Here is a 12,717-nt window from a genome sequence, read left to right as displayed (position 1 = left end):
TTTCATTTCTCAAACATTCATTGAGTATCAGATATTTTAACAGGTACTGGGATATTTATCTCCACACTGAAACTTGCCTAAGATGCACAGCTCAATGGCTAAAAGAAATTAAAAGAAAATTCCATTCTTATTCAAATCTCTTAAAATTTTTAAGTGAATCCAAATACATAGTTTATAGTAATCTTTTTTCTTCTTTTGTCCATAAGCCTCCAATTCTAAATGTAGCCTCAACGCCTAAATTCATCTTTAAAAAAAAAAAAAAAACTCTATGTTTCTCTTAGTCCATCTCACAAGAGCTCTAAGAACTTGCCCATAAACTCTGAATTTGCGGTGGTTGGGAGCGGGAATTGAGTTGTTTGAGTTGTTTTAAAATTTTTGTTATTGTGTGTTGGAGATAGTGGTGGAAGAGAAATCTGTGAGTATTGGCATGTTGATTATTTTCTTTTCATCGAATGTATATATGTATTTGTGTGTATGTATTTTATAAATATTTATATATATATGTGTGTGTATATATATATCCTGTCAAGTGTGACAATAATCTATCAATATAAGTTGGAATATTTTGAATACTTATTTTTCTTACTAGTTTGAGCCCCTTGGAAACATATATGTAAGTGTCTAGCGCAGTACTAGCACACAATGGGCATTTAGTGAATGCTGAATGACTATCTGAATGAACAAACACACAAGCAAAAGACATGGTTTCTAAGAAAGGGACAATAGATATTCAAGAAAGTATAATCAAGTGGCATGATCTTGGCTCGCTGCAACCTCTGCCTCCCGGGTTCAAGTGATTCTACTGCCTCAGCCTCCTCAGTAGCTGGGATTACAGGCGCCTACTACCACACCTGGCTAATTTTTGTACTTTTAGTAGAGACAGGGTTTCACCATGGCTGGTCTCGAACTCCTGACCTCAGGTGATCTGCCCACCTCGGCTTCCCAAAGTGCTGGGATTACAGGCGTGAGCCACCATGGCCAGCCAATTTATTTCTTATTTCTAATGTTCCCTAAGGTAGCCTTTATATTTACAAAAGATTATTCAGTTTGCTTTGATTTTAAAAACTCATATTCAAATGATAATAAGATTTACAAAAAATGAACAGTTCATCTTAAGTTGTTACATTTAGATTATATATTTTATTATTCTCTTTTTAAGTCTAGCAGATTTTAATACATGCTAAGTGAGTTTTTGCAACTTAATTAAATTTTCTTAAATATTTTAATTCTCATTTATAAATTTAATATATTGGACTTTTAAGTACTTCAATTTTCTTATGGACAAACAAGTCTTAGATACTTAAGGAATTCTTATTAATTTCATAAATTAAAAATTTTAAATGTGATGAATACTATATTTTCTTAAATGTTCCAATGCTGTTTACAAATTGGTAAGATTTCAATCCATGATTGTAAGTCTAAATCAATTACCCAAATTACACATTTATATAAGAAGCAAATGTTTCTGTTAGACATTCCAATATGGCAACTTCTCATATACATAATGAATATTTAAAATATTAAAATTATATAAATTCCTTAATGCAGAAAATACTAAAGTTATCTGTTTGATTTGCTGCATCATTTTTGTGCACAATGTTTATTCTTCTCAGGGTAAAAAAGAATAACATTATAAGTAGTTTTGAAGACTATTTTCACAGCTAGCCAAGATGCATCTTGACTTAAGATTTTAGCCAGGGAATGAAGCCTGACAGTGTGAACATTTCAGGGGATTTACCTAACTACCTTAGCTGCCAGCCTGAGCCCTGTTTTACTGTTTATTTGTCAATGCTCCAATGCATTTGTCTCCCAGCCCATGTCTCCTAAAGTCTAGTTACACATTACCTAAGTCCTCCGTCATCTCACGGAAGTCTGCAACCCTTCCCATGTTGCTGGATCACTTGATTGACTTCAATTCATTGATTTACTGTATCATTAAATTCTAAATTATTACAGTTTTCCTGTTCAGTAGGATTACAACTTTTGTAGATGTTTAAATGCCATCTGATTAGATTAGATTATATCCTTATTTTATTTATTTATTTTTTTAAAGGAAAGGTCTCACTCTGTTGCCCAGGCTGGAGTGCAGTGGCCTGATCTTAGTTCACTGCAGCCTCAAACTCCTGGGATCAAGCAATTGTCCCACCTCAGCCTCCCAAGTAGCTGGGACTACAGGTGCACACCATAATGCCTGGCTAATTTTTGTATATTTTGTAGAGATGGGGTTTTGCCATGTTATTCAGACTCATCTCGAACTCCTGGACTCAAGTGATTTGCCCACCTAGGCCTCCTCAAATGCTGGGATTACAGGTGTGAGCCACCAGGCCAAGCCCAGATTTTATACATCTTTAGGGCTTTGTTCAACTCATGGGCAATGGTGTGAAAAACATGCTAATGAGAAAACAATGTTTATAGTAGCCTTGTTCGTACACTGACAAATTGGAAACAACCCAAATGATTATCAGTGGAAAACTGGTTAGATAAAATATGACATTTTCACATGTGTAACTACAATACAGAGATTTAAATGACCTATATCTTAATGTGTTAATATGACAAATTTTGAATAAATTTAAAAAACAGTGTCGAGTGATAAAAGCAAATTTCAACATGGTAAGTACAATATGTTATAATATATGCAAGTATTATTTTAAACACACACACGCAAAAAAAATTTTTTGTAGACACATTTATAGTTGGTAAAAGTATAAAATATAGACTGGAATATAGAAGAAAAATGCTTCATTTTTGTGTTTGGATTTGAATTAGTTATGCCATCTTTTAATATGAACAGTATGCTCTACAAGCAGAAAGCTAAGCTTAGAGAATCTGAACATTTTTGGCAAATCTGTGTGTGTGTGTGTGTGTGTGCGCGCGCGCGCGCGTGCGTGCATGCGATTTCAAGGCTGGTAAGAATAATTTTCTTAACAAATCAATTCCATATGTTAGTAAATAAATATAATTTTTGGATACAAGTATGTTTTTCATGTTTTTGGTCACTATATTTGAAAGGCTTTGGGTTATAGTTTTTGGGAGATTAAACAACAACAAAAAACCATTAATTAGATTTTTTTTGTTACTTACAGCCAAATGTTAATGATATACCTTTTCTTTCTTAGCTTATGAGAATTATAGTCATAATAATAATTTGAAGTTCCAAAGTTGCTAATGTCAAAAACATTATTTCCTACCAAGATATCTTGTCAAGTAGCATTATGACCTATAATTTTTTCATTAATTTTAACCAAGAGTGAATCAAAGTTTTGGAAGCCTTATGATTTCATTCTATATGAAAGATGTGCACCAAATTTAGCATAAAGGCTACCCCTGGGAAAGGGAAGAACAGTTTTAGGAGGTATACAAAGGAAACTATGTTTTATCAGTGTCTTTCAGGACTCCAGTTAGTATCACTTTTTCTAATTGCTACTTTTAATATTTTTAACTTTTAATTTTTAAAATTTATTTCAATTTTTTGTACAGACAAGGACTTGTTAATGTTGCCCAGGCTGATCATAAACCCCTGGCCTCAAGTAATCCTCATATCTTTGCCTTCCAAAGCGCTGGCGTTAACAGGTGTGAGCCACCATGCCTGGCCCTCTGGAGGTTTTAAGTGACATGATTTCTGAAACTCTGGCCCCTTCCTGATGAGAGCAAGGACCAGAATATTTTTGTGGTAGGATATGGCCAAAGGTTGGCTCCAGCCCTGTCCTAGTAGCTTAGGGTTCATGGTTAGTGGTAACACCAGCCTAATGTCTGGCATGAACAGGAGACTGGAATTCAAGGCTTGCAATTATAACTTTATGATGTAGCTAACTGTTGGCAGGAGTTACCACTGCATTAACATTCATGACTGGGGAAGCACCAGCTCTTCTACTGTCATGATGAGGATTGCTGGTGGTCTAAGTCTTGAGCTGTAGAGAATTATGGTATAAGCATTTGGGAGAAGTCAGTTTCAATGGAGAGTTACAGAAGCAATTCCTTTTCTGCAGGCAGCCTGTGGAGAATCACTCCTGGATACTAATTTTACTATTATGGTTCATTATACAACATGTGAACAAAGTTTTTCTCTGTAGTTCTACCTCTTACATTTGCCCAAGTGAGAAACTGAAGTAGAAAGAGATGAGTTTGAGAAACATATTAAGGTTAGAATTGACGGACTTGGCAACTGTTTTGGTGTGCAGGACTTTGAATGATGGGGAAGTGCCAAAGATAGCATAGTATAGGCTAAAAAATATGAACTGACTTATGTTACATTATCTAAAGAGTTCAATGATTTTCTCAAGATTACATTTACTATGTGATAGAGAAACTCTTCTGCTTCCAGTTCCTATCTTTTCACTATACTGTCTTGCTTAAAAACTCACCTCCCATCTTTGATTTTCATCCTCTTATATATGATCATTGTACCCATTTTAGTACGAATATCAGTACCACTAAGTGAAAAATAACAAAACCCACATGGAAATTGAGAAGTTCTACTCTCTAAGTCAAGCATTAATAGATCAGGGAAGAACTTAAGATATCAGTAAGTTTAACCAGTACTTTATAAATGAGAAAGTTTAGGCTTAAGCATTAAGGCTAAATAGGAGCTGCCAAAATTTTCTTCTTACTGAATCTTTATAAAATTATTTATCAGAATTCATTAAAAGAGTCTTTCAGCCAGGCGCGGTGGCTCACACGTGTAATCCCAGCACTTTGGGAGGCCAAGGTGGGTGGATCACAAGGTCAGGAGATCGAGACCATCCTGGCTAACACGGTGAAACCCTATCTCTACTAAAAATACAAAAAGTTAGCCGGGCGCGGTGGCACGTGCCTGTAGTCCCAGCTACTTGGGAGGCTGAGGCAGAAGAATTGCTGGAACCCAGGAGGCGGAGATTACAGTGAGCCGAGATTGCGCCATTGCACTCCAGCCTGGCGACAGAGCAAGACTCTGTCTCAAAAAGAAGTCTTTCATGGAAAGAGTAGGTTTATACTAGGAAATAACCATTACTGTTTAAACTTACCTTTGCTTGTTTCCCTTTTACAATCTTATTGGATATGTGTATCACTAACTTATAAATTTTAAATGGCATTTTAAAGACTACTTTACCTTTTAATTTGCATTTTATTGCATTGTAATTGTGTGTCTCTTTTTTTTTTCAGGGAGATATAATAGATACTTTGCTTGGATCCAAGTCAAATCAACCAGCATAATTCATCATTCTTAATATTTTTCTTGTAGTTGTTTTAAAAAAGGAATTGTTTAATATCCAATATTCTGTATTATATACTGTACACCAGATTTTGATTTCAGAAAACAATATTTAATGTATAAATTCCACTTAATTTAAATTTAATGAACTTTTATTTCAGAGATATTTGATTAGTTTGTGATCTAAGAGTTATTCTTAAGAGTTTCAGTGGAATTTTCTTAATTTTTCTAAAGATATTACTACTATACTTCTTGATCATATTTTAAGTACATATGAGTACATGTACATTCTTATATAATGTCTAAATGAATTAGAAAATTATTATACCTATAGAAGCGAAACTTGGAAATTATTAGAACCGCTTAAACTAAAATCTTTATAACACACAATTCTATTGACTTTTAAAGCTTCTGCTTTCCAGGCGCTGCTTTCTAGGCTGTGTTTTCCAGAGTTTATAATTACGTAGTTTTTAGTCTGATGAAAATAGTGGATTCTTGTACCTAACGTTTTATCTGCTTAGAACTAAGAGACGAAGCTATAGAACTTTGTTAGACTATTTGGCAAGCAAAATATATGACAGTAAATATCAGAATTTTATTGTTTGGCCAGTGATTATCACATTCCCAATTCAGTAAGAAAAATTAATCTGGGACACAACAGGGTACTCTCCTCTGTTTGCCCAGAATCAGCTCTGGATTTTAAGCCCAGACTTCAATGGACCCAGATAGAAAATAAAAAGTCTCTGATCTATAGGCCACATCAGGATGTTATTTTATGAAGAGTTCTAGAGCAAGGTTGTGAAAATCGGAGTGTAGATGGGGAGCAGTGACTCCTCCAAATATTCATTGCTAACAGGCTATTTTATGCAGTTTGTTTTAACAAATCCTGGGTTTAACTGAGACCACAGGACATTATGGGCTGTTCTATAAAGCATTCTACATGGAGAGGAGAGGATAGGGCATATGAAATTCACTAAACTCTCTGGAAAAAAATAATATATATATATTATAATTATATATATATATACACACACATACACACACACACACACACACACACACACACACATATATATATATATATATATATATATATATATATATATATATATATATATCAATACAACAGTGGGAACTACCTTTTACAAGTATCCATTGCTTCGTAATCTCCATTTGTTTGGAGCCATCCTTTAAACAAAAGTAAGGCAAATTTTACATGGATTTAGAGGCTAGGTCAGGTTATAAGGATTATAAATTTTCCACTGGTATGTCATTGTGATTATCTTTGTTTTTGTCTCTCTGAAAGATTGGACTTTCCATAACACCTTGTGTAATAAAATAAAAACTTGATCTAATTGAAAAAAATGTGTTCCTTTTTATTATGTACTTTTGATCTTTACAAATTATTCATGTTTTCCCCATTGTTCTTCAAGACTCCATATAAAATAAAGCTATTCTTTTTGGATCCTGGGCAACTGATCCTAAAGCACTGAACCTATTTTCTTCTACCCTTCTCACCCCTGCTTCTGCAGCCTTAAGTGATTTTCTCATAGTTATAGATCGGCATAAAATTTTTAGTCTAATATCTTTCCTCCTGGGGACTTCAGAAGGAAGTATTTTGCTTGGTTTATAGACTGGCTTTGAATCTTTACTAGTAAACTCTGTTTACCACACATTTTTAAGAACTGGGTAAGAATTCTGCCCTGCCATTAGCCATCTTATGTTATCCTTACACACACACACACACACACACACACACACACCCTAGTGTGCTGGTTAGGGATCTAAAGAGAGAGTGGTGACTGTGCTAACTTTAGGCTTCTATTTTGTGCTAGATATTCATTACTTCATTTGATCATTTTCTAGCAGGCATCTCTCATATAGAACTTACATTATTGTTGTCTGATAGTAAATTGTTAGCTGCTTTTCCAGAAAAGAAAGATTGTATTCACTACTATATAATTGTGTATCATATTTAGTGTGTTCACTTGGTTCACCTCTATGTAGTTACATATAATTATAAGCGAGAAAATAGAACACTTAGTATTTGCCATTTTATCTCAGGAGGAGTCTCTCTAAAATAAAACATTGAATTTTACTGTGAATAGATTTAGTTATTAACATACTAATAATTATGCACATGAAAGTTCTTTACAGTTTGCCAAACAGTTTCACATCCATTTTCCCAGAATATCATCACAGCAATCCTATGAGACTAACGGGGCATGTAGTTGTAATATTGTCATAATCTCTATTTTCCAGATGATATAATTAAGGCTTGAAGAGGTGATACAATATGCCATGGACCATACAGCTTATAACTGGTCAGGCTTGAACTCAAATCCAAAGCTCTGACCAGTTCTTACACTTTTTCCATTATGGCACAATAAATGGTTGATGCCTTATATAGTTTGCTGAGGCCTCATACACCAAAATGCAAGTGTGTATAATCTATAATTAAGATTTTATCTGTAAGTGATAATACTCATAGATTTGTTTTTTTTTTTCAATGTGCTCCTGCTGTGAGGCCTTGCCATGTGTATCCTTTCTGTTGAGAAAGGATCCTCCTCCTCTCTCCTCACTGTTCTTCAAAACATGAACTCTTTACATGGCTTTCAAATCCCAGTTCCTATCTCGTCTCCTCAGAAGAACCCTCTGTGAACTCCCTCTCATAGGACCTACCATCCAATCAAATTAAATTTGGTTCTTTAGTTAACTGTTCTCAAGTCACCATGGATTTCTCTTATAGCATTATTTCAGAAATTATTGTTGAGGGATAATATTAAGAGATATATTTTAATCTTTATTTTTCTTCATTACCTTTCCCTTCTCAAGTTAGTGGCTCTGTGTTTATAAGTTGAAGGAGACATATAAAATGACAATAAATCAACTACATCCATTTTTGTTCTATAAAAGCACAGGACTTAGAAAAGGTATTTGAGACATAGACCAAGTATCTTAAACATAGAGAGAAATGTGAAGTTTCTTCAGGGATGGAAAGGGATAGGGGGATAAGAAAAAGAGGGAGGCCTGTGGATCCTTAGAGCAGAGGAGATCCATGTCCTACTTCTAAAAACTATTGTCCAGGATGTAGTAAGACCTGTGAGGGACCACAGGAACTCTGAAAGCCATTCCTCATGTCATGAGTGATGTGCAGCAGCAGCAGTAAAGAACTGCTAGAACCGAAGAAGCCAGACAACTGAGGAGGCACCAACTCTTTGATGACAGAAAGGCCTTGGCACACACAGAGTAAGATGCTCTAGTTATGTCCAGGGAAGGGGAAGGAAACCAAGCCCAAGTTGGACTGACATTAACTTGTCTGGATGTTGTTTGTTTCTGCCAGCTGAGTGGTATGGGAACTTGGAGTCAAAAACTGAACAGAGTTCTAGCAAATATATTTCTTGGATAACTGAGTTTCTAAATGAAGGTTTGCACCAACTGTGCTAAATGTTTATTTGTACAATCATTTGCTTAGTGCCTGGCTCTCTCCTAGACTGTAAGTTCTTTGAGGGTAGGAACTATGTGTTTCAATCACTGCACTATATTTACAACACCTAGAGCAGTGGCTCACAGAGTAGTAATGCAACAAGTATTTATTGAATAAATGAATTATCAAATTAACGGGGAAATGATAGGTTCATGCTTGCCCTTTATCACAAGACGGCATAACATTTTAAATGGAATTTTCTAAAAATTCTAACAAAATATCTTGACCATCACAGAAGGAAAAAAAAAACATTTTAAGTGTCAAAAACATATAAAACATAAAATCAGCCTGGAAAGTTGGTTAACATAGTCATAGTTGTCTTTGGTTCTATAGCAATATAAAATCAATTTTTCCCTTCAAGACAAAAACTAACCTATGATCCCTTTCTTTTTTTTTTTTTTTTTTTTTTTTTTTTTTTGAGACGGAGTCTCGCTCTGTGGCCCAGGCTGGAGTGCAGTGGCCGAATCTCAGCTCACTGCAAGCTCCGCCTCCCAGGTTCACGCCATTCTCCTGCCTCAGCCTCCCGAGTAGCTGGGACTACAGGCGCCCGCCACCTCGCCCGGCTAGTTTTTTGTATTTTTTAGTGGAGACGGGGTTTCACCATGTTAGCCCATGTTGGGATGGTCTCGATCTCCTGACCTCGTGATCCACCCGTCTCGGCCTCCCAAAGTGCTGGGATTACAGGCTTGAGCCACCGCGCCCGGCCGATCCCTTTCTTTTAAAGAGTGAGAATTGCTGCTACTTTTTAAGATTGTGTTCCTGCCAGCCATTTGGGGAACAATTTATCTCTGATGTAAAGCACCTAGCAAAATGCCTGGTACGTGGTATGCACTCAAAAATGGCAGCTCTTATTCTGATTATCCCAGAACCACATCCCCATGTCCTGGTCTGAGAACCTCTTTGCCCTTTGCGGTTGACTGGGTCTTTGCCAAGGCTCCACTTCTCCTGCAGACTATGCTGATGATCTCATTTGTTCCTTCACACAATATTTAGGCTTTTTTTTTTTTTTCTTGTTTGTTTAGGATTTTGTACAATGTCAAATCCACCCTCAAATCCATAGAAGATTTACTAGGCTATTAGTCTTCGTTTCTGTAGGTTGACGTATCCATTTAGTGATAAAACTAAAAGGCTGACAGTTTACATTAAACGAATTCCTGGGTTAAATAGAAAGCATAATGTATCCCTTAAGTTGGAACACATAAAACATTGTTATGAATCTTATAAAAATGAACACTGCATTTTCTAAATGGATGAGACATTTATGCAACATCCAGAACAACTAATGAAAAATGTACTTTCACCATGTCTGTATTTTCCTTGAATAAGTCAACTATTAAAAGACATGGTGCCATTATACTAGGAGAACAGAGGATTCCAGGATGTTCTGGCGGTTTTAAATCAGAACTCACTGATAATAATTTTATTGAATTTTCCAATTATTTATTGAGTCTTTATTTCTAATAGCCTACAATGACAACAAAAAAGTAAGAAAGCTGCTGCTCTGTTCATACAAAATAAAGCTTTAAATATAAATTATTGTTTTTAAGATATATTTCAAAAAACATTTTTAGTTGCTCATTTTATTTTATTTTAGGTGTATTTGTTTTGGATTTTCTCCCAGTCTTATTTAAAGTATAATTAATTGACAAATAAAAATTGTATATATTCCAATTGTACATTGTGAAATGATTACCACAATTAAATTAACTAACACATCCGTCATCACACTTAGTTACCATTTTGTTCATGTATGTGTGTATGTTTGTGTGTGGTGGAGAACACTTAAAATCTAATCTCTTTGTAAATTTCAAGTAAACAATACAGTATTAACTATAGTCATCATACTGCATATTAGATACCTAGAACCTTTTCATCTCATAAGTAAAAGTTTTTACCCTTTGACCATCTCCGCATTTCCACCATCCTCCAGCCCCTTGTAACCACTGTTCTACTCTATACTTCTATAAATATGACTTTTTTAAAAAGATTCCACATATGTGAGATCACACAGTATTTGTCTCTCTGTGCCTGACTTCTTTAACTTAGCATAATGTCCTCCAGATTTATCCATGTTGTCAGAAGTAGCAGAATTTCCTCCTTTTCTTATGGTTGAATAATATTTATCTGCATCTGTGTGTATCACATTTTCTTTATCCATTCATCCACCAGTGGACATTTAGGTTGATTCCATATCTTGGCTATTGTGAATAATGTTTTAATGAACGTGGGAGTGCAGATATCTCTTCAATATACTGATTTTATTTCTTTTGGATATATACCCATAAGTAGAATTGCTGGATTGCATAGTAGTTCTGTTTTTAAATTTTTGAGGACTCTCTATACTATTTTCCATATTTGCTGTACCAGTTTACATTTCTATCAGCTGTGTGCAAGGGTTCCCTTTTATCTACATCCTTACCAACATTAGTCTCTTCTCTTTTTGATAATAGCCATCTTAATAAGTGTGAGGTAATATTTTGGTACTGATTTGCATTTTCCTGATGATTAGTGATGTTTAACTTTTCATATACCTGTTGGCTATTTTATGCTTTCTTTGAAAAAAATGTCTATTCAGGTCCTTTTCCTATTTTTTATTTAGGTTGTTATTATTATAATTACTATTAAGTTGTATGTCAGCTGGTCATTTTAATCTTTACTGATAGGGCCTTAAAAAAATCACTGTAAGGAGTGGTAAAAAAGTGTAATCTATAAAATCATGCAAAAAGTTTTCCAGATAATGTTATTTCAATATCCCTTCCACACATATTCTTCATAAGCTAACCAGGTTTAAAAATTGGAGGGAAAGGAGTTTCAGATGGGGAAAAAGAGAATATGAAACTTCAGTATCTGTAAGGTATTTGATATAACTGGACGACTTAGAGTTCGAGGGTATCTAAAACCTGAACAAGTAGAGAGAGGCCAAATCATGAAATGTCTTGCAGGCCATGTTAGAGAAATTTGGAAATTTTCTTCAGGGAAACTGTTGGAGAGTTTTAGAGATGGGCAATAATCATGAGTTTCAGAAAGATCATTCTGGCAGCAGTATAGAAAATGGATTGATGAGAGGGCCAACTGAGAGGCCATTGCAGCAATGCCAATGAAACTTGAGGTCGTGGTAGAGGGGATAGAGAGCAGTGGGTGGATCATAGAGAAATTTAGAAGGTAGAACCAAAGAGACTTGGTGATTTAGTGGATGTTTGTGTATGGAAACGGTTTAGTCAATGGAGTGTGAGAGAAAATGAGGAGTTGTGAATGACTTCCAGGAAAAGCTGAACGAGTCATTGCATCTTAATGAAAACTCTGTCTAGAAGCATTAAAATTAAGTATTAGTCAATGATAAGCAGGTACTATCTGTGTCAGAAAATAACAAAAATAAATTAGTATTTGCTAATGAATTTATAGAGATATCATAATCATAATTATCATCAAATAATTATATGTAATATGCTTTATAATTTATCAGAGCTATAATTAACATTACTGCAATTGATCCTGTGATATTTTCAATGTAACAAATCAGAAAACCAAATTACAGGTTAAATGCATCCTCAAGGTCTCTTAGCTGGAAACTAGAGTGCAATCCTAAAAGTCTAACATTCTAACACCAAGGTTCTGTTTGGTAGCATTCTCATCATTATAATTACCATCAATTATCAGTCTATTGAAAGTTTCCTTGTGCTAGAGACTCTGATCAGCAATATTTGCATAATTTCATCCTTACAATTAACCTAATGAAGTTTGTATTATTGTCTCTATTTTACAAATGAAGAAACTGAGATTCAGAGATTTTAAGTATGTCTTAAAATTTTAAGTATTAAGGTCACATAGCTATTAGATGGAAGAACTGATATCTGATTTCCAAAGTCCAGTGCCACAAACAGTATATACAACTCATGCCAACCTACTCCAAATACCATCTATTAAGTATACTGTCATCATAGTTCATTGATAAATAGTATATAAGTGAGTGATATATTTACTGAATTCATTGTTTGGTTGTTAATTTGGGTTTTTGGTACACATTAACTGTAGGCCTTCA

At 34.7% G+C, this 12,717-nt stretch overlaps 1 protein-coding gene across 1 annotated transcript in view; it reads left to right on the top strand.

The window, feature by feature from the left end:
- Positions 1–5,357, top strand: part of WDR78 (WD repeat domain 78) — a 105,299-nt gene extending 99,942 nt beyond the window's left edge. The window contains 1 exon segment of the mRNA XM_003892020.5: positions 5,143–5,357. Coding sequence (XP_003892069.1) covers positions 5,143–5,193 — 51 coding nt within the window. The 3' untranslated portion in view covers positions 5,194–5,357.
- The last annotated feature ends 7,360 nt before the right edge of the window (positions 5,358–12,717 follow it).

The sequence above is a fragment of the Papio anubis genome, chromosome 1, assembly GCF_008728515.1.
Source record: "Papio anubis isolate 15944 chromosome 1, Panubis1.0, whole genome shotgun sequence".
Classification (NCBI taxonomy): domain Eukaryota; kingdom Metazoa; phylum Chordata; class Mammalia; order Primates; family Cercopithecidae; genus Papio; species Papio anubis.
The sequence above is the reverse complement of the archived record's forward strand: the minus strand, read 5'-3'. Positions and strand labels throughout refer to the sequence as shown.